The sequence below is a fragment of the Cherax quadricarinatus genome, chromosome 88, assembly GCF_038502225.1.
Source record: "Cherax quadricarinatus isolate ZL_2023a chromosome 88, ASM3850222v1, whole genome shotgun sequence".
NCBI classification, from domain to species: Eukaryota; Metazoa; Arthropoda; class Malacostraca; order Decapoda; family Parastacidae; genus Cherax; species Cherax quadricarinatus.
In genome coordinates, this window is record NC_091379.1 from 8,370,216 (window position 1) to 8,393,095 (window position 22,880).

Sequence of the window (22,880 nt, forward strand, 5' to 3'; positions counted from 1 at the left end):
TTCTGCGGATGCTGCTGGTGCTGGGTGTTCTACAGGTGCTGGATGTTCTGCAGGTGCTGCTGTGCTGGGTGTTCTACAGGTGCTGCTGGTGCTGGGTGTTCTGCAAGGGCTGCTGGTGCTGGGTGTTCTACAGGTGCTGCTGGTGCTGGGGTGTTCTACAGGTGCTGCTGGTGCTGGGTGTTCTACAGGTGCTGGATGTTCTGCAGGTGCTGCTGTGCTGGGTGTTCTAGAGGTGCTGCTGGTGCTGGGTGTTCTACAGGTGCTGCTGGTGCTGGGTGTTCTACAGGTGCTGGATGTTCTGCAGGTGCTGCTGTGCTGGGTGTTCTACAGGTGCTGCTGGTGCTGGGTGTTCTACAGGTGCTGGATGTTCTACAGGTGCTGCTAGTGCTGGGCGCTCTGTAGGTGGCTGGTACAAGTGTAGAAACCTTCAGGAGGAAACTGGACAAGTATCTTCACCAGATGCCGGATCACCTAGTCTGTGATGGAAATGTGGGGCAGCGGGCCTCCAGCAGCAACAGGCTGGTTGACAAAGCAAGTATCAAACGAGCCTGGCCCACGGCCGGGCTCTGGGAGTAGAGATACTCGAAACTCATTAAAGGTATATCAAAGGTGGTCGTTGTCGGGTACAGCCAACACTTCCTCCTAGGACAAAAACTTTAGGGGACAAAAAAAAGGACATAACACAAACTAGGACAAAAAAAAAAAGCCTGCTATTTTCAAGATTGATGGACTGGCCACATCGACTCTAGGCTGAGGGACTGATGAAGCCACTGTGTGGCGAAACGTTTCCTCATTAAAGATACCCAAGTGTTGCACATGTGTCTAATTTATCATCTTGTCGGTTCTCTGAACCATTCATCTACAGCCTGTTTAATGTTTGATTAGGTTTGGCTTAATTAGGATTAGGCAAGTTCGAATTAGTTAGGTAAATGTAAGGCGCAGGGAGTTCTTCGTATAAAGTTTTGTGTTGAGTATTTTCATCCTGGTGGGTGGCCAGCTGGTTCTCCAGTTCCACTTCATTGATTCATGTATTTTTGTTAGCTATTTTTCTTCAATAATAATCTTTATTCAGCTACATACTTTGAAAACAGTAGTAGCTATAATGTGGTTTCTATAACACTTGTCCCTATTACATAGTAATAAATTCTGCAGATTTAACTAATGATAGCATAGCAGAGCTTAAAATATACGTGCCTCTCAACATGGTGCAAACCGAAGAAAAACTGCCCCCCCCCCCACAAAAGCTCTGCCCAAAATGAAAATTTGGGAACTCCCATGTATATTTTTGAAATCAATATAAGTGAAAAAAAAATTTATTGCATATTTTAAGCCCTTGTGGCTTAGCGCTTCTTTTTGATTATAATAATAATGAATATTTTCCACATTTCGGAGCAGATTGAGCAGTTTCTACAAGTTCAAGCTTCTACTACTGTATATATTACACTCTACTGACAATAAATGGTTATAACTATGACCATAATTTTTAAAGGGCTGGACCGGTAAGCCAGCGGAAGGCTTCGGTCAGATGATCAAAAGCTCCAAAGGCAGATCATCACATGACGAAGACCCGCGTCAGGAGAGAGATGTCCTGTTTCCTGGCAAACCTTACCTAACCTAACCTATTATACTCGAGTTACAGGAACCTTCAAATTAAAGCGCAACCCATTGTTGAGAGTCGTGTACAAGCACATCAACACTGAACTTTTTCGATGTGTCAAAAACAGTTCTAGCTATGTCCCTGGGTATCGTTAGTGTGCGTGTGTGCGCGCGCGCGAATATGCGAAAAAGCATGTAGTCTGTGCGAGAAGGGACGTAGATGTGTGCGAATGCGTGAGCCAGTGTGCACCCATACAACATGTGTACTAGCATTCATGTGAACGCGCGCACTATTGTTTCAAGTTATGGCCCAGTACCAGTACCCTGGCTACCATTATACACCATTGACCAGTATTAAAGCTAACCGGCTGGTGGTCTCAAACGACCACCAGCCTTCCTAGTTCACGGCTTGTACACACCATATGAACATCTGTACAATATATACAGAAGGGTCAATCTTTACAACATATAGTTATTAGTTTTTAAAGAACACTAAATATCTGTGTAGCAGATTGACAATGGTATATAATTACCTATGTATATCAATACATTTATGTACGTGCTAGGCAAGTCTAGCTCACACTCACTCGCGTACCTGTCCACCCTATTTTTAAAGCTAGTCAAAGGTCTGGCTTCAGTGACGCTACTTGGGAGTTCGATGTATTTCTCGCTATCCCAGTAGACTTTGATCCTCCCCCTCCCCCGCTCCTTCGATACTGCAACACGGCACGTACAACACAACATTATTTAGAACACATTAATTTTTCATACCTTGACTTTTTTACCAGTGAACGGAACTGTGGCCACACTGTGCTACATCATGTCGTGCCACTCGCCACTACCTGTCATATGCACCACTTCCCTCGCTCTTACCAAGGATATCTAACATCCCTCCCGAATGCAAAACCTAGATGTTGCTGAAACACCCATTCTCGTTCCCAGGCTCTGCATAACATGAGTTTACCGAATTCCCATAATCATCATCATAATAATAATAGTAATAATCGTAATTCATAAAAATCAGGTTTTACTTTTGTATTTTTTTCACCTAAAAGGCAGCTGCTGAAAGCACATTTATGCCACTGGGGGCGAAACTTTCTTTTAATAAATATCATGAACTGTAATTAATTGTCCTTTTCCAGAGAAATGAGCAACAATATATATATAGCTTTTTAGTCACTTACCACTGGTAAAATAAAAAAAAATGCAGGCGAGTTGTGAAGCCAAACAAGTCTTAAGACATTGATGATGATAATGTAAGACTTAAGGTACTGCTCCTCAGCTAGTGATTTGTAAAACTCCAGACCGACGCGTTAGCCACTGGGCTAAAGTGTCATTACGATTTCACGAGTCGAGATGATGGCTTTGAGGGGGACTTGAGCTCGAGTTCGTGAAGGCCACGCTGGTGGGAGATTCATCTGTAAAAACTTGCATTTGTGGTCATAGTGGTGCCTATGCTAACCTTCTTATGGTTATAAATATACCTAGTTGGATGAATCTTATTGTACCCAGCTGACCAGCAAACCACTCGCCATGGGTTCAAATCCCATCCGTTCCGTGGTTTGTTGCTCGTGGGATGAAAATGATCCTCATTAAATATCCTAGTGCTGCACGTGTTATTTACATAAAAATTCTTAGGTTGTAAATTCACGTGAAAAAATAGTCCTTTATACTGTACTCCCTTAGGCGAGAAAGATACACCCTTACTTATATCTCGAAATTTTTGAAGGAATTGGTTCCACATCTGCACAATGAAATAACCTCCTGCGGAAGCAAGAGGCGTGGAGGTATAACGAGGACAACAAAAAGATAACTCAGTAAGCGTAAAGGGGACCATAACTTAACCTCCCTTCATAAGGGGAATTACCTACAAATTTCTGTCTTCAAGTGGGAACGGGATAAGTTCCTCATGTCAATTCCTGATCAATTGGAATAAGTACAGCTTGAACCAATAGCCTGGTTGATCAAGCTGTCAACCTGCTCTTCTCTGGGACTGGGCCGCGAGGACCGTGACAGGTAGTCATTGAACCTACATGACAGCTTGTTTTACTCGTCTACAATTCCGAAGGATATTTTCTATTGCTAAACCAGTAATTTCTATAGCCTTTCTATATATCAGTTTGTTTAATTTGATCCCAATCCCTGTTTTTTCTTGCTTAGATATTTTAAGCACCTTGCATAATGTATGCCTGGAGTTTACCTGGAGAGAGTTCCGGGGGTCAACGCCCCCGCGGCCCGGTCTGTGACCAGGTCTCATGGTGGATCAGGGCCTGATCAACCAGGCTGTTACTGCTGGCTGCACGCAATCCAACGTATGAGCCACAGCCCGGCTGGTCAGGTACCGACTTTAGGTGCTTGTCCAGTGCCTGCTTGAAGACAGCCAGGGGTCTATTGGTAATCCCCCTTATGTATGCTGGGGGCCCCTGACACTTGTCTTACATTTACATACGTCAGTTATATATTACCCATCATTATACACAATTAATCTACTGTACGATTCCCGATGCAAGGAAATGCTCTTTATCCTTTGTATTTTTTTTTTTCACCGTATTGTTCATTCTGTAATATGGAGACTATCTGCGTTCCTTAGTCTAAATATGGCTTCACCAGTGATACACTTGTATAGCCTAGCAGTTTATTGATATGTTTGTGTGCCAGGGAAGAAAAAGTTTCTCCTGACGCGGACCCCTCAAGGAAGGTTCCTTGATGTTGGTGAGGGGCTCTTGATTTAGGGAATTGGATCTGTGCTCCAGTTCCCCGAATTAAGCCTGAATGCCTTCCACATCCCCCCCCCCAGGCGCTGTATAATCCTCCGGGTTCAGCGCTTCCCCCTTGATTATAATAATAATAATAATCCTGGCGCGGACCTTACATGCCATAATGACCCTCTTAGAGCAGTTCATATAACCTGACTTACCTTACCACCCCGTAAAAAATAGGTGCTACGTAATATAACATTTTATTGCTAAGTTCATGTGCACTATTTCAAAACTAGCCACATTTCGGATCCTATGATATCCTATTAGTTTATTTTGTTTATACTTTAAAGAAATCTAAGCATTGAATTATCTTCATTGCGAATGTTACACACTGCTGACTTAGCTTTAGATATCTACTAACCATAATTCCTAAATTTTAAAAGTAAGTCATAAATTAGAATATAAGTGATGTGTGTAAGTAGCCACCTTATATGGGCAGCTAGGTTACGTAAGAGTTTAATTTTCTTGTATATGTTAGGTATATCAAATATATACAAACTATCAAAGACTGTGCGAAACGTCGAAATATGAAGGAAAACATATCTTTACCATTTTTAAAAACTAAATGGGAATATGAAGAGTTCACGTGATGGTTTATGGCTGATCACGTGGTAATGTTGCACATCCCCCTCTCGTTAACCTTCCCCTCCCCCTCACAACGTCCACTGCCCAGCCATCTTCCCACTCTTCTACCCTCGCCGTTCGTTTCCAGAGTTCTCCACAGACCTGAGTCACAGTCTCAAGTTGTGGTCTAGAAGTGTCATGATGCGACTACATGGCTCTTGTTCTAAGGGAACGAAGTTACTCTACGCTTTCTCATATTAAACGGTGTTATTTGTATATTTGTCAATGTCATTTATAAGCAAGTTAATTACGGCGAGTATCATGCCTCGAGGAAAACCTTGTGATCTCCATGATTTCCAACAGTTTAAAGTAGGCTAGTTTAAAAACTGGCGGTGATCCCACATATCAGAAATCTTTCCTACGAAGATAAACTGAAGGTACTGAATTTGCACTCGCTGGAAAGGTCTAGAATTAGGAGAGATTGGATTAAAGTGGGCAAGTAGAAAACCCGAATAAATAATGTGGATATAAATAATTTGCTGAAAATATCTAACCAGGATAGGACTTGCAGAAATGGATTCAAGTTAGAGAAGTTAAGATTTAGAACGGATATAGGAAAGCACTAGTTTTGGCAGTAGAGTTGTGGATGAGTGGAACAAACTCCCAGGTAATATTGTTGAAACAAAAAGCTTGGACAGCTTTAAAAAATATGCTGGATTAGTATATGAGTGAGTGTGAGTTGGACTTGCCTGGCATGAGCCAGTAGGCCTGTTGCAGTGCTCTTCCGCTATATGTTCTTCGTATATTAGCATCGTAAAATTTTAGTGCGCATATGTAGCTACTTCTCCTTGGTTGCTATCATATACTGCTAAAAATTTGACTTAATGAAAAGGCAATTAGTCGATAAAATATGATAAACGAGAATATCTGACGATAAGTTGACGTCATGTATTGAACAAGGTGGCCTCTGAACAACGCCTAGCTGCATAGACGCACGAATCATTCTTTAGTAGGTTAATGGTTATCAAACGTGCATGTATCATCAGGCCGCAACTCACCTGTACACTAACTTCAAGAACATTGATATGAACTTTGGTCATTTATACCATCAAGTGGTTCCAGAACCAAAATGTTCACTAACAAATATGTCCTAGTTTTTGCTCACGTGTCTTTTTTTTTATCTAATTCAAGATGAGTTTAATTCCTAAAATCGGAAATAGTTAACACATTCCTAATTTTCAGAACCTTGCCATTGTTTGAGTTGAATTCCAGTAGCAACTTACTAGTCAGCCTTACAGTTTACCAGGTTACACACGAGCTTTTCTCCTGCTATTCTGTTTGTAGCCTCATTTTTTTTTACCATCATCTGCAAGCATGGAATATATAAGAACATATTTTTGGGCATGATGTTCACGCACGCTGGTACCGGTTCCGCTCATTTGTTTCACTTGTCCATCCTGATGCCTCTGTCTGGACCATCACATCCTGATGCCTCTACCTGGATCATTGTTGTCGGCCTCAAGTTCACCCTGCTCTCCTAATATCTTTACTGTTACTCCTGCGGGTTGAGCGCTTCTGTTATAAATCATGAATATAATTAACAAGTTTCCACATTATTTTCTGTTTACCTACGAAGACATGTGTGTGTCAGTTTATAAGTTTTAACCTTAACGTAGACAGTAGCAACAGCAGTAGTAGTATTAGTAGTTGTAGCAGCAGCAGCAGCAGTAGTATTAGTAGTCGTAGCAGCAGTAGTAGTCATTGCAGCATCAGTAGTAATAAAAGTAATAGCAGCGGCGGCGGAAAAAAAAAAGTAATACTGTATTCAACACGACAAGTACACAAGTTGTGCAGGAACGAAATACGGGTTTTGGTGTTATATGCTGGATAATTCTGGGTTGGTTAGTCTTGTCATCTTCCCTCTATTCTTTTCGTCACCCACTTTTGGTTGAGGTAGTTCTCTCACCAGCTAAGTGTACCTTCCATCTCCTCCCTCTCAAGTATTTTTGTATACTCGCGTCGCAGCCAGGAAGTTGCGCCTTGTTTGTTGATGCTAGTGACCAGGTTAATGCAATAGTTGTATTAGAAACGTTTGTGTATTAGTGTTTATAGCGTGTTAGAAGGAGTGTGCTAACGAGAGGGCAACAGGAGGATGAATTCAGTTGCACCATATCTCAGGATCTCACTCAAATAACCTATACACGCGCACATCCAATTCTCCCTTGTACAACGCTAAGACCAGGTACACGGAGACCTAAGGAGAAACAGGATGAATCATAGGGATGTTAGAAAATAATTTTTCGGTCTGAAGGTAATAGGAAAATAGAATAAGCTATATGTGTAAGTGGTGGAGGCGAACTCCATACATAGGCTTGAGAATAGATATGATTGTTTTCAAGAGACATGAAACCAGTAATTCTTGTCAATGAAGTTTGAGAGGCGGGTTCAGTAGCCTGGACTTGACCCTTGCATACAAATTAGTGAGCGCGCGCACACACACACACACACACACACACACACACACACACACACACACACACACACACACACACACACACACACACACACACACACACACACACACACTTGAAACTGGGCAACTACCTGAGAAATGGAAGACAGCTAATGTAGTCCCCATATTTAAGAAAGGAAACAGAAACGAGGCGCTAAACTACAGACCTGTGTCTCTGACATGTATTGTGTGCAGTCATGGAGAAGATTATCAGGAGGAGAGTGGTCGAACACCTGGAAAGGAACAAGATTATAAATGAAAACCAGCATGGGTTCATGGAAGGCAAATCGTGTATCACAAACCTCCTGGAGTTTTATGACAAGGTAACAGAAGTAAGACACGAGAGAGAGGGGTGGGTAGATTGCGTTTTCCTAGACTGCAGGAAGGCCTTTGACACAGTTCCCCACAAGAGAGTGTAGAAGCTGGAGGATCAGGCGCATGTAACAGGGAGGGCACTGCAATGGATCAGGGAATACCTGACAGGGAGGCAGCAACGAGTCATGGTACGTGAAGAGGTATCACAGTGGGCGCCTGTGACGAGCGGGGTCCCACAGGGGTCAGTTCTATGACCAGTGCTATTTTTGATGTATGTGAACGACATGATGGAAGGAATAGACTCTGAAGTGTCCCTGTTCGCAGATGACGTGAAGTTGATGAGAAGAATTTAATCGGACGAGGATGAGGCAGGACTGCAAAGAGACCTGGACAGGCTGGACATGTGGTCCAGTAACTGGCTTCTCGAATTCAATCCAGCCAAAGGCAAAGTCATGAAGATTGGGGAGGGGCAAAGAAGACCGCAGACAGAGTATAGGCTAGGTGGACAAAGACTACAGACCTCACTCAGGGAGAAAGACCTTGGGGTGACCATAACACCGAGCACATCACCAGAGGCACACATCAACCAAATAACTGCTGCAGCATATGGGCGCCTGGCAAACCTGAGAATGGCGTTCCGATACTTTAATAAGGAATCGTTCAAGACACTGTACACTGTGTATGTTAGGCCCATACTGGAGTATGCAGCACCAGTCTGGAACCCACACCTGGTCAAGCACGTCAAGAAGTTAAAGTACAAAGGTTTGCAACAAGGCTAGTCCCAGAGCTCAGGGGAATGTCGTACGAGGAAAGGTTGAGGGAAATCGGACTGACGACACTGGAGGACAGAAGGGTCGGGGGAGACATGATAACGACATACAAGATACTGCGGGGAATAGACAAGGTGGACAGAGATAGGATGTTCCAGAGAGGGGACACAGGGACAAGGGGTCATAACTGGAAGCTGAAGACTCAGACGAGTCACAGGGACGTTAGGAAGTATTTCTTCAGTCATAGAGTTGTCAGCAAGTGAAGTAGTGGAGGCAAGAACCATACATAGTTTTAAGAAGAGGTATGATACAGCTCAGGAAGCAGAGAGGGAGAGGACCTAGTAGCGATCAGTGAAGAGGCGGGGCCAGGAGCTGAGTCTCGACCCCTGCAACCACAATTAGGCGAGTACAATTAGGTGAGTGTACACACACACACACACACACATACACACACACGCATACGCACGCGCGCGCTCGTCTCAGACTGGGAGACAAAGCGAGTTCATACAAGGATAACTACTAAGATCGCCGCTGTGCCTAACATGCAAGCGACCTACCATAAAGAAACTAACCTTAATTTGTGTGTTTGCTGACGATGTAAAATTAGAGAGCTTGATAAGAAGAAAGAGAGGAGCAGGATAAGTTCTAAAGACCTGGAAAAGCTTCTGGAGTCCAATCCAGACAAATGCCAGACCATAGGGATTATAGAAGGAAAATTAATATAGGATTACAACTAAGGAAGTGAGAAGCTGTGTAGACAGCCTGTACTGTCTGCACAGACAGCCCATGCTGTCTGCCAGCTTAGTTCATATTTCGCGCCATGCTGGTGCTGCCTTGCCACTTCAGTATGCCCAGACTTGCCTCACCCTCACTCACACAGCGGCCTAGCAGCAACACACAAGGCCTCCCAGCTCTCTCTCGTGGGATGGCCCTGCCCGGGCCATGGGCACAAACACACAAGCCTGTGTACCCACCACTACTTAACAATAAAGTAAGAAGCCTCCGAAGACGTATCATTAACCACCCGCTTGCAGCACCTACCAAACCAACCCGTTATAGCTGTATTATTATTATAATCAAGGGGGAAGCGCTAAACCTGGAGGATTATACAGCGCCTGGGGGGATGTTTAAGGTATTCAGGCTTAATTCGGGGAAGTGGAGCACAGATCCAATTCCCTAAATCAAGAGCCCCTCACCAATATCAAGGAACCTTCCTTGAGGGGTTATAGCTGTAGATATTAGTATAACGAAAAATATATTAACGGAGGTACACATAACCGTATATCTTGCATTTGCAAGACCTTAGAACACCATTATGGAATAAATTCTTCAGAATTTTATACGCGACATATGTTAGGACTGTCTTCAAATGCATGGCCTTCAGTGTGGAATTCCCACCTCGGTCAAGCACCTGCAAAGGTTAAAGAGGTTGAAACTTTTGCAATCAGACTAGTCGCAGAACTGAGAGGAATGCATTATGAGGAGACGGTGCAGGAACTGCACCTGAAGATTGTAGCGGAAAGGACTAACGAAGACATGATTACGACGTACAAAATTTTAATAGTAATGGAAAAGCAGATAGGAACAAACTATCTGAATTAAGATTGTATACAAGGGGACATGTGCTGACTGAAGACACAAAAGCTATAGGAACGTTAAGAAGCCCTGTATTTCTTTACTCTCTAGGCTGAACAAAAGTGAAACGAGTTGGAAGTGGTAGAGGAAAATGAAGTTTCAAGAGTAAGTGAAATAGGGTAATTTCTCAGCTCCTGGCCTCGCCTGTTAAAGTGCAGTCAACCAGCATACTAGTTCCTGGCCTCTGAAGCCCTGTCATATCTACTCATGAAACTGTGTATGGAAAGTACGTAGACCAGTTCATTACTACCCTCAGACTGTAAAAAAAAAAAAAATCTTAACCCGCATATATGAGAAAGAAACTTATGTCGACATTTCAGTCCGACTTGGACACTTAACTAGTCAAACACTAGTTAATGGTCCAAGTTGGACCGAAACGTCGTCATAAGTTTCTCCTATATGTGGGTTATTTGTGTATTATCACTCCTAAATCTCGCACATGAAACTTTCGCTCTCGTGAATGATTTGATTTATGTCCTGTACTCTATTACAGTTTTTATTTCCTCCATTCTTTCATAGCGGAGCAGTTGAACCTTATGATTTGTTAAACGTCGTATTGTTCTCTTGATTTATGTCTTCCTGAAGATTCGCTGTGTCTTCAATAAACGTCACTCTCATAGTTAATTCTGGTGTCATCAGCAAAGGATGTTATGGCGTTGTTATTTATGTCCTTGTCACTGTCGGATATAAAAATGAAAAATAGATGTGGTGAGTGTACCGTGCCTTGAGGAACAAGAGTTTTTCAGTGTCGGATTAAAAAGCTAAATATCCATCCGTCCATTTTTCCATTCATTCCCTTTGTGCGCAGTCACACCATGGTCGCACTTCCCGAACGCTTTTGCGAAATCAGTGTACCCTGCATCAACATTTAGTGTCTTCCAAAGCATCCATGACCACATCGTACTGGTCTATTGTTATCACCTGTAATTTATATTTGATTGTGTAGACATGTCATCTCTTTGATTCCTTAGTAACAGGGTATTTTTAATGTGAAAATCTAAAATTATAAACTTAATACTGTAACTGTTCAACTAACAATAAATGTGTCAGAGAATGAGAAGTATCTTAACGGTAAATCAATAATCATATTCATCCTTAGGTAGGTATGAATACTGTGTTGTATGCTACGTCATGCCCCTCTCAGTGAAACAAATATTCCACCCTAAGTTAAAAAGTTCATGGAAAATCTGTTTTACTGAAACAAACTGCGACTTACACAGCATGTCTGCACCACTGCCACCAACCACGAAAACAAACATTACTACCTGTTGTTTATAAATAGTATCGGTAAAACTTAAATTATAATTGATAATGGTTACTAATCCAAAGTAATCTCAAACAGTTTTGTAGGGGAGTTGTGTGGAGTTCAGTTTAATTAATGGTACTACAGCACTGAAACCAAAGGGTGATTTTTCTGAGTCGCTTTTAAGGTAAAAAAAAGAGCACCTTATATTCGGGAAAATACGGTATTAGAGTTGAAACATACGAAAGTAAAGGTAAGTATATACTAAACATATATGGAAGATTGTATGATATACCTGCCATCTTTCATGTTCACTAGATAAAAATCACAAACCAACAACTTTTTTTGGGGGGTTCCGTGATGGCATCACTACCAAGGAAGGATGCTCGCTCCACCAAGCGTTTTCGCACACTTAGATTAACGACATTATGCACACTTTCTTTACAAGCTCAACTTTTTAACATGTTCGTTCGCTGTTATTATAAAATACGGATGTAGTCGAGATGATACAATATATGAATTTCTTAGTTTTAATTGAGATAAGACTAAGGCAGCCTCATTGTCTCCAACTCTCAGGTAACCCGTCGCCCAGTCTGGTGCGTGATATAATTCACGACAGTGGAGCAATTTGTAATAATAAAAAGTTGGAAGTTAGATGGGAAATGATTATGAAAGACTGCTTCAACTGGACTAAAGTCTACGTGATAATCAGTAAGGTTAGAGATGGATAAGACCAATTACGGATGATAGTATAGTAATTATGTGCGTTAGTGAAGTAGGGCCTCAAAACGAGGAGGTAGCGTGGGTAGCTTCAGTTATCAGGAAGATAACATCTAGCCTGCAGCATATAAAACCCTGGCTGTGGTCCTCATCCCACTCAGTAGCACATCTGACGACGTGAAACACACGCCTGATCATTGTGTGCTTGGTAAACACCTGTAGTGTGATCATAGTGACCTGACCTACCATTTTTCTGTGTATAGTGCGACTCAAAACGCATTGTGACTTAACATTGGTAGTGAAGATGGTTGCAGCACCCAGAAGAGCGAGAGAGCGTAGAGCACTGGAGGAGGTGGAGAAGGAGAGTGTACTTTCTCTCATCAAAGCCGTACTTGATATTAAGGGCGTCTCTACTCTTAACATCAACCTTCGTGCACTGGTGCACCTACTGAAGACCGTCCTTAAGCCAGAGACTTGGCAGAACTTGTTGCAGGTAAAAAAAAAAAATTGTAGTGGAAGTGAAAACTGGTTGGTTGAGGGCGGTTTCAAGGACAGTAATAATTAGTGTGTAGCTACCTTATATTATATATATATATATATATATATATATATATATATATATATATATATATATATATATATATATATATATATATATATATATATATATATATGCAATAAGATCACAGTAAACAGGTGATTTCAAAATATGCAAAACAACCACTCTGAAAGAATAGAGAAATTCCAAGCGCTTTCGTGACTACTCACATTATCAAGGAACTATGATAATGAGAGTAGTCACAAAAGCGCTTGGAATTTCTCTATTCTTTCAGAGTGGTTGTTTTGCATATATATATATATATATATATATATATATATATATATATATATATATATATATATATATATATATATATATATATATATATATATATATAATTCACATACAGTAGATGCAATGAAAGTGTGGCTTGACTAAAGAAAGTGTCACCGGGGAGGGTACAGAGAACGTTCATAGCTGTAGATTCAGACTTTATAACATGGTAGTAGATTACATGTCAACATTGTGTAATAGAATTGCACTGTCATGCCTTGTTTCAATAGATTTCTTTATCACATGGATTCTTGATCTATTTGTATTTCATTTTACTGTTGACAGTAGTTTAAGTCTTATAGGAACAAGTAGTGATATATTTTCTGCTGTCTTCTGACTTGTGTTGTTCTCGGTGTTCAGAATGCGCTGAACGAGTTCAACTTCCTGCACGAGGGGGAGGTGATTGACCGAGGAGTGAACACCCCTGCGGCCCCCGTCGAGGGCCAGGTCAGTATCGAAGAGGTAGAAGAGGTAGAGGAGGAGGAGAAGGAGGAAGAGGAGGTGACAGCTGAGGGCAGCGCTCTCCACTGCTCCCAGATTCGCTCGTCCTCTCCACCCTCCTATCATGTCCACCTGCCAGACGACCAGGTACACCGTCACAACCACCACCACCTTCCTTCAGCCATCTACTACACCTCAACTGAACTCTTATTCCCTGGCTCGCCTCTGTGTGACCACCATACTACCAATAATACGATACAGTAATTCAGTAAATTACTTAAATGAACTAATTCCCTCTGTAAACCACTAACTCGCAATACCAACTACTTATATAAACATCTAACTTACACTGTGAGGTAATATAAACCATTAATTCACACTAAGAAATAACTCCTTTTATAAATAACTTAAAATATGACCTAAGTAGATGTGCAACTCATAACATGCCGTCAGTCCTGCCAGCCACTCTCAGCATTTTGCGATGTGCCCTAATACTCAAAAGCCAAGTAAAATATGCCATAACTCGCCTATAAACCACTCACTATATACCTTAAGCTCATAATCTAGACGACTTACACTTCTGGCTAACACCTATCAACCCTGGCTAACTCCAACACTACCTTAATAATGGCAAGGCCACACCACTAACACTGCCATCTCTATGCCTGGACAGGCATGAAGCACCCACCATGCATGACAGTGGACTCAACCCTGTGCATGCTAGTACACTAAATAGACTCCATCTTGGTTCTCTGGCATGGTTTGACATCACTATAAGCTTGTAGCCCGTTAGTCACTCACTGATGTGAGTGAGCAACTCATGTGTTTATAATTGGACACTGCAAAATATTTCTTTTAAAGCTATTAACACAAATTAGAGCCTTCACTCTCGCTTTTGCTTCACTTTGTTGATCATAGTTTATGAAATATGATTTTCTTGGTGAAAGCTGGAATTTTTTGGGAATCAGACCAGCAAAGTAAAAACATATTCTTTGTCATTACAGATTGGAGGACGTGATGTGGAAGAGGTGCCAACACGGAAGTTACCTCTATCACGGTTTGACCGTGACCGTGATTCTGCATACGACACGTACCGCAATTCCCAATATGGATCCATGGGCATGGAACAGTTCCGCCTCATCTCTGTGTTGGGACGAGGCCACTTTGGCAAAGTCATTCTGGGTCAGTACAAGAACACAGGCGAGTACTTCGCCATCAAGGCTCTCAAAAAAGGGGACATTATTGCCAGAGATGAGGTCGAGAGTCTTTTGGCGGAAAAACGAATCTTCGAGGTGGCCAACTCGGTCAGACATCCCTTCCTCGTCAACCTATTTGCATGTTACCAGACGGAGGTGAGCCTAACACTTGCTACTTCATGGCTATATGTACACTACATTGTTATTTTATTTTATCCTTGCTAAGGCTCTCCATTATTTAATTTTATCTTGTTTTGAAAGCAACATTCTTGTTATTCCATCAGATAGTTGAAGTCTATAGTGATCAATTAGTGTAAAACTAAAAAATCCGACCAGTACTTTATTAATTGCATAGATACAAGAGAGGTGTATATTTCTGTGTATATATAGAGTTTAATCACTATTTTAGGCATTAAAATATTCCTGACTGGTGGTAAACAGATTACATGTTGATAGGTTTTAGAAATTATTATACATGAGAAAAGCACTGAACCATATTAGAGATAGAGATAATAGGTGCAGAGAGAGGGGGTTATGGAGGGATGGGGTAAGGGTGCTGAAATCAACGTGTGAGAGGTTAAGAGTCCACACAGATTAGGTAAGTGTCGCACTTGAGGCAGGGTGGCTATCACTCAGGGGTATATTCAGTATGTACAGGAAATTTAGGTATAAAATATATATTCATTTACTTTGTCTACATTTCAGAGCCATGTGTGTTTCGTGATGGAATACGCAGCGGGGGGTGACTTAATGATGCACATACATGCTGACGTCTTCGACGAGCCCCGTGCTGTCTTCTATGCAGCGTGTGTAGTACTCGGTCTTCAATATCTTCATGACAACAAGATCATATACCGTGACCTCAAACTTGACAACCTGCTGCTTGACACAGAAGGCTATGTCAAAATAGCAGATTTTGGTTTGTGCAAAGAGGGCATGGGTTATGGTGACCGTACAGGCACCTTCTGTGGCACACCAGAATTCCTGGCACCAGAAGTGCTCACTGAAACCTCCTATACCAGAGCCGTCGACTGGTGGGGCCTCGGCGTTTTGATATTTGAGATGCTCGTTGGGGAGGTAAGACAGTCCATCAATTTATGGCTTTCTTTCATATCTGTAGGTTAACTTGTAACTCAATCATATAAGAACATAAGAACATAAGAACGAAGGAACACTGCAGAAGGCCTACTGGCCCATGCAAGGCAGGTCCAAGTCTCCTACCGGCTTAAGCCAATAGTCAGTATCTGACTTGCCATCATTTACATATACCTATCCAGTAAGTACATTATGAAAGGTTAAATATATTTTGTTTTTTCCAACAGTCCCCCTTCCCTGGTGATGATGAAGAGGAAGTGTTTGATAGTATTGTTAACGACGAGGTGAGATACCCACGGTTTCTCTCCATCGAAGCTGTGGCCATTATGCGGAAACTTCTCCGAAAGCACCCAGACAGGCGTTTGGGAGCCAGTGAGAAGGATGCAGAAGATGTAAAGAAGCAACAATTCTTCCGAAGTGTCGGCTGGGACGACCTATTACAGCGCAAGGTCAAGCCTCCGTTTGTGCCCACCGTGGTAAGTGCACGCCTTACACCTCTTACATGTATAATATATATATATATTTTTTTTTTATTGTATAATAAATGTGACTTGACAATGCTGGTGATCATTTTCTTAATGAGGACTGACTTTTAACATACAGGACTTTAGAGAGAGACTTTTTCCAGCAATTTTTTTTTTTGTTTCAATTGGGATGCCTTAATGCTGGTTTAGGGTTCTTTATCCAAGGAATTGGAGCTACCTTCCCCTTCATTAGATCATACCACTATTCCCCAGGTGCTGTATCATCCCTACAAGTTTGGTGCTTCACCATGAATTTAATATTCATGGGCTGCATTGTATGACCCTTGCAGGGTTAGTGCTTCTTGATTATAATATTCATGGGGAAAACATTAAACCTGTATCATGGTACTTGGGAAAAATGGGAGGCAAGGTGGTTTGATCCAAGAAAGGAACGAGTAGTTGTAATTTTTCTATAAAGAGCCCCTCACAAGTATTCACCAAAGATCTAGACCCATATTGAATTTTATAAAGGTACAGTGTCAATTTACACATTTTAAATGACACCATCTTGTTATTCTTTGCAGACATCCCCCGAGGACGTTAGTAATTTTGACGAAGAATTCACACTTGAAAAACCTGCCTTAACGCCGCCAAAGGACCCTCGCCATCTGAACGAGTCGGACCAGACTCTCTTCAAGGATTTTAACTACATGGCTGACTGGTGCTGAGTGCGGCATGATGCCAGGAGGGCAATCTCAGTGGAGGGCCTCGTGCCCTGGACCGCCAGCCGGCCCCTGTGTATCTCGAGGAGGAATCTGATGCCTGGAGCAGCTCACCTGTGGCAGCAAGAAGAGCAGCAAAGCAGCTGGCCATATGGCTGCTGATCTGCCATTAGCTCACTGGGAGCACTGGCTTGCTGATAGCAGCAGCAACAGCAGTTGTGAGGCAGACATGGCATAAGCAGATGCATTTACTCCTCTCGCTGAAACTGCATGAACTGATAGTAGTACCCAAGTGTGGGTACCCGCCTGTGTAATGAAGCTTGGAGAGGATCTTGTGTGCACCACTCCTAGCCCTGTCACACCTCCATCCCCTCTCCTACATGGTTGTAAATAAGCCACATCTCTCATCTATGACATCTGTCGCCATAAATAATACTAATCCCTATTAGTCTGTTGTTGCCCCCATCTATTGGTTGAGAAAATGCTAGCCCCCCTCCCCCCAATCCCCAGATGCTGGCTTTCCCACGTGACTAACAAGGGTTGGGGAGTGATAGTGTCGCCAGCACTGTTGTCACTCCTGCTGTTGGTCGTTTTAAAGTCAATACATGGAAACATGTCTCCTTGGATATTTATATTAACGTTTTTCAAATTGATTTGGACACATTTGAGAACTTTATATGAGCTTTTGAAATTAATGAATGCCCGTCCAAATTTTAGAACCTCTAATTGTGATAACCTGTGGCCTTTCCTGTTGTTAACTTCTGAATGCAACTATTTATTCATTGTGATATGTACTTTATGCATCGTCGACTTCACAAAGGTCCCGAGTTCCTCTCATGGAATACTCACTCTTACTCATCCCAAAAATTTATGAGATGTCAGGAATTCATTAGATCCGACAAAGTTGGATCTTCCTACATTGTGTACACTGCATGTAAGGTAGCTGATGACTAATTCCCACCTCTACCCCTTTTCCAATATCCTGTTTCACCCCCACTATCCCAGTAAGAAGCCAACACACCCTTAGGATCGTTGGGATCTGTGGAAGATGATGAATGTCCACACAACACACATTTTTAATGCTCAGTTTCATACGTGTGTACAGGTCAACTTTGAGGTGTGTGGCTTTATCATTTTTCATGGACTCTGAGTTGTGAATTTTTGTTGACGTCCTCCAGTGATTATTGACATTGTAGGGATGATTAGTGTAAATTGAACAAGTGGTGATCCTGTAGGATATAAATATTTTAAATACTGTAATGAATATTATGAATCCAGTCATATATTTACAATGGCTGCTGAACACTGTCCTGGTAGCAGAAATGTGAAAAAAATGTGAAGATGGATATTACTCTTTAACTTTTGATTATTTGTTGCTGCCAAAAATCCAATGTTGCCATAAGATCTGCATCTGCGGAAGATTATAAACACCTTTAATCAGTCCGTTATGTTCAGACTATTATTTTGCGTTTTTGATCTGCTCGAACGATTTGGATTGTATTTTTACAAATATATAATGAGTCAGATTTGAGTCTGATATTATTTTGCTTGAATTAGGATTGTGTATGATATTTCTAGGACTTGTGTTCTCTTCTCCAGTGCTTGTCTGTTTATAACTTATTATTTTAGGTGTAGTAGTGACCTCCCCACACTGGGGGCTTGAGAAATGCTAGGCTTGTACAGATGGTTAAACAATTGTGTAAGGGTTAACAATCTGTTTTGTAGCTATTATGTCTTCAATAAATTTATACATATATTTTATCAATGTAGTTTTGTCATCCTTGCTAAGTAGTGAATTTAAAGATAATTTAGCATGGAAAACCTTGTACTATACAGTTTATCCACAGTAGGGCTTGATAAATCTCCACTGAGGTTGACACTGTATAACAAAGGCTTTCCTGCTAAATCTTGAAATCACTATTTTTAAACTTGTGAAGGTGACTTGGAAAGCACAATCACAAGATTCACAGCCCACAAATTGGTGATTAAACTACAAATTACATTCTATCTCAGACAATTATTAAGCACAAGACTTAATAATGGTCCAAGAAGATTATTGCTCCAGCCATTGTATTATGACTTCAAATATGGAAGCATTTATTTGTAATTCCGATATCCCAGTATGGTTTTGACGGCTGATTCCCGTTCCTTACGAGATGTGTTCTGTAACAAATAATATATATAGCCAAGTAGAACTATTACAGAAAATTATCATGAATAAAATAATGGGATAAGCACAAAGTACTGTATTATTATTATTATAATCAAAAAGAAGCGCTAAGCCACAAGGACTATACAGCACAAAGTACTGTAGAGAACTTTGATATGCTGAAAGCAGCATAAGATATCCTTCAAGTCAGCTACCAAGACTGACTGACAAGTTGCTTTAAGCCTGCAAACTAAAAGTAGTGTCAGCAAGATAACCTAAATAGATAACTGATTTATATAATATCAAACAAACAAGATACTGGTTAAGTGACCAAGGAGGCATTAATAACAAGACTCGCATTCATATGTAACTGAAGAGATTCGGCAAAAATACTACTGTACTCTACATTCATTGAGAAATGCTACAATCGTAGAAGTCATACAGCACCTTGGTGGTAATGGTCTGATCTGAGAAAGGGAAGCTGTATAGCCCTTGTGGCTTAGCGCTTCTTTTTTGATTATAATAATAATAATAATGAGAAAGGGAAAGGTGGGTAAGTTCAAGAACCCTTAACCAGCATTGCAGTAATCCCTGGAAGAATCCTGCTTACTAGCAAAAAACTTTTTTTTTTTTTTAACTGTGTCTCCCTCTGAGGTAGGGTGACCTCAAAATAAGAAGAAACATTTCACCATCACTGTCTTCCCAGAGGGTCAAGACAGTGATGTTCCTTGCAGGTTAATATATAACTTGCAAGGAACAGCCATCAGTTGAGAACATTATAACTAGCAGTCAACATCTTGCTGGGACAGAATTACAAATAACTTAATGTATATTACAGCTGATTTCCTCTATTCTGTTTAATACAAGTACACTACTGTATAAACATTAAAAAATATGCCAGAAATGTTACAAATGGTGCAAAGGTGACATTCAAACAATATCTAAGATGGTTAACACAAACCCACTACCATTATAGTATGCTCCTTACTTAGCGACGAATTCGTTTACCAACATGGTCTTAGAATGGAGCTCCGTCATTAAGTGAGGAGAGGCCGTATTATATATTTCTGCAGGACAGTGTGGAATGACACATGGGTCTAGCAGCTGTTACAAGTACAGTAACAGAGTTCAGGTGATTTAACTAGACCTTCCCTTCCCCAGATCAAACTTGACTGCTTCCCATTCTCTTGGCACTGTATAACTTATGGTTTGGCAATTTCTGTTTGCTGCACCCAACAGCACAAGCACTAACCACTGAAGCAGCTCACAAAGATGAGAAAAATCCGACATACGCACAGCATGTGTATTACTTTGATATAGACAAATGAAGTATAATGTGTTCCTTTACTGATAACATTTCACCCACACAGTGTGCTTTATTAAGTTACAAACAGATCTACCTCTTGTGACTTGATAAAGCAGTGTGAGCAAAACGCTGTCAACAAAGGATTGCATTATACCGCATGTGTCTTTATCCATGGTGTAAATATTTTACACCATTTCTTTCCATGTGTAGTGCTTGTCATTACGGTTTCATAAAATATGGCTCACATGATTGCAAGGTCACATGCAAAACCTCAATACGTGAGTACTCCCCTTCCTTAAACTGAGCCTAAAAGCTTCCCATTCCCCAAGCTCACTCGTAAATATAATAATGTTTCTGTTTAGCACTTTTTGCTAATAAAAACAGTGCACAGCAGAATCAAAGCCAGCAACATGATCTTTATGATGATAACCGTTATTTATATAATGTATATTATACACTTTATATAGGACTGACTTTGAAAGCCCCTGGTTATGTAGAACACACTCAGCAGCCTTATAATAAAATTATAACGACTGAACAATTAATTAGATTAAGTGTGCTACCCATAAGTTTCTCCTACATAGTTCTCAACCAGACTGCCACCCATATGTTCCTCTTATATAGTTATCAACCAGACTCCCACCCATAAGTTCCTCTTATATAGTTATCAACCAGACTGCCACCCATAAGTTCCTCCTATATAGTTCTCAACCAGACTGCCACCCATAAGTTCCTCCTATATAGTTATCAACCAGACTGCCACCCATAAGTTCCTCTTATATAGTTATCAACCAGACTGCCACCCATAAGTTCCTCCTATATAGTTCTCAACCAGACTGCCACCCATAAGTTCCTCCTATATAGTTCTCAACCAGACTGCCACCCATAAGCTTCTCTTACACACAAATTCTGGAGCCATCCCTGGTTACAGAAGATGATAGTGCTACATGGCTGGTGTAATTATTCCACTGGAGAAATTACATCACATTCATAGGAAAACACTAAAACCTTAAGGGAATGGGATACAATCAAGTTTGACTGGAGGAAGAGGACGGTAACCCAGTTTCCCTCGATCAAGAGCTCTTCACCAGTATCCAGGCATGCGACCTCCGCTTGTAGTGTTCTTGGATAAAGAGACTCGTTAGCATCAAGGAACACCCCCTCCCCCTAGTGTTCTTGGACAGAGAGACCTTCACAGCATCAAGGCATACCCCCTCCCCCCAGTTTTCTTGGATATTTCTTCACAGTATCAAGGAACACCCCTCTCCCTTAAAGAGTTCTTGGATAGATTCCTTCACTAGCATCAAGGCAAACTCCCTGCCTTGAAAGGTCCTTGGGTAAAGCCCTTCAACATCAATGTCCCTCTTCACATTGAGACCTTCATTAGCATCAAGCATTAGCATGCAAGTGTTCTTGTATAAAGATTCCTTCACAGCATCAAGGAACACACGCCTCCTTTTAAAGTGTTCTTGGATAGAGTTCTTCAAACATCATGGCAAACTCCCCTCCCCCTCAAAGTGTTCTTGGATAGTCACAAGCATCGAGGCACACTCCCTGCCTTGAAAGGTCCTTGAGTAGAGCCATTCAGCATCAAGGTCCCCTCTTCACCTTGAAAGAAACAATATCCCGGCCGGGATTGAACCCGCGGTCATAGAGTCTCAAAACTCCAGCCCGTCGCGACGGGCTGGAGTTTTGAGACTCTCTGATCGCGGGTTCAATCCCGGCCGGGGTATGGTTTGTTTGCAATCGTGTCATTACGATTTCGTGAGTCACCTTGAAAGGTTATATAACAAGTGCTAAACCCATAAGGCATAGAGCAAAAATTATCATTAAAAAATCAGTACAATCCCACAGCACTTGCTGGCTATTTTATTGCTCTACAGCAATCTTAAATGCTTAGAGAACAGTAAATGTAAACAAAGTCACAATACGTGGCCTGAACGATTTACAACCCACAATACCGTGGCTGGAGCAATTTACAACCCACAATACCGTGGCTGGAGCAATTTACAACCCACAATACCGTGGCTGGAGCAATTTACAACCCACAACACCGTGGCTGCAGCAATTTACAACCCACAACACCGTGGCTGGAGCAATTTACAACCCACAATACCGTGGCTGGAGCAATTTACAACCCACAACACCGTGGCTGCAGCAATTTACAACCCACAACACCGTGGCTGGAGCAATTTACAACCCACAACACCGTGGCTGCAGCAATTTACAACCCACAACACCGTGGCTGCAGCAATTTACAACCCACAATACCGTGGCTGGAGCAATTTACAACCCACAATAGCGTGGCTGGAGCAATTTACAACCCACAATACCGCGGCTGGAGCAATTTACAACCCACAATACCGTGGCTGGAGCAATTTACAACCCACAATACCGTGGCAAAAGCAATTTACAACCCACAATACCGTGGCTGGAGCAATTTACAACCCACAATAGCGTGGCTGGATCAATTTACAACCCACAATACCGCGGCTGGAGCAATTTACAACCCACAATAC

General features: G+C 41.6%; 1 protein-coding gene across 17 annotated transcripts in view; it reads left to right on the forward strand.

Annotated features, from left to right (window-relative positions):
* Pkn (serine/threonine-protein kinase N) overlaps positions 1 to 18,667 on the forward strand; it is a 792,491-nt gene extending 773,824 nt beyond the window's left edge. For 12 of the 17 annotated variants that reach the window (XM_070103966.1, XM_070103967.1, XM_053790731.2 and 9 more), the window contains 5 exons: positions 13,349 to 13,576; positions 14,434 to 14,781; positions 15,331 to 15,702; positions 15,948 to 16,196; positions 16,769 to 18,667. In XM_070103966.1, coding sequence (XP_069960067.1) covers positions 13,349 to 13,576; positions 14,434 to 14,781; positions 15,331 to 15,702; positions 15,948 to 16,196; positions 16,769 to 16,912 — 1,341 coding nt within the window. In that variant the 3' untranslated portion in view covers positions 16,913 to 18,667. The remainder of the gene's footprint in view (positions 1 to 13,348; positions 13,577 to 14,433; positions 14,782 to 15,330; positions 15,703 to 15,947; positions 16,197 to 16,768) is intronic. The other 5 variants (XM_053790728.2, XM_053790736.2, XM_053790722.2 and 2 more) reach the window with 2 other exon arrangements.
* The last annotated feature ends 4,213 nt before the right edge of the window (positions 18,668 to 22,880 follow it).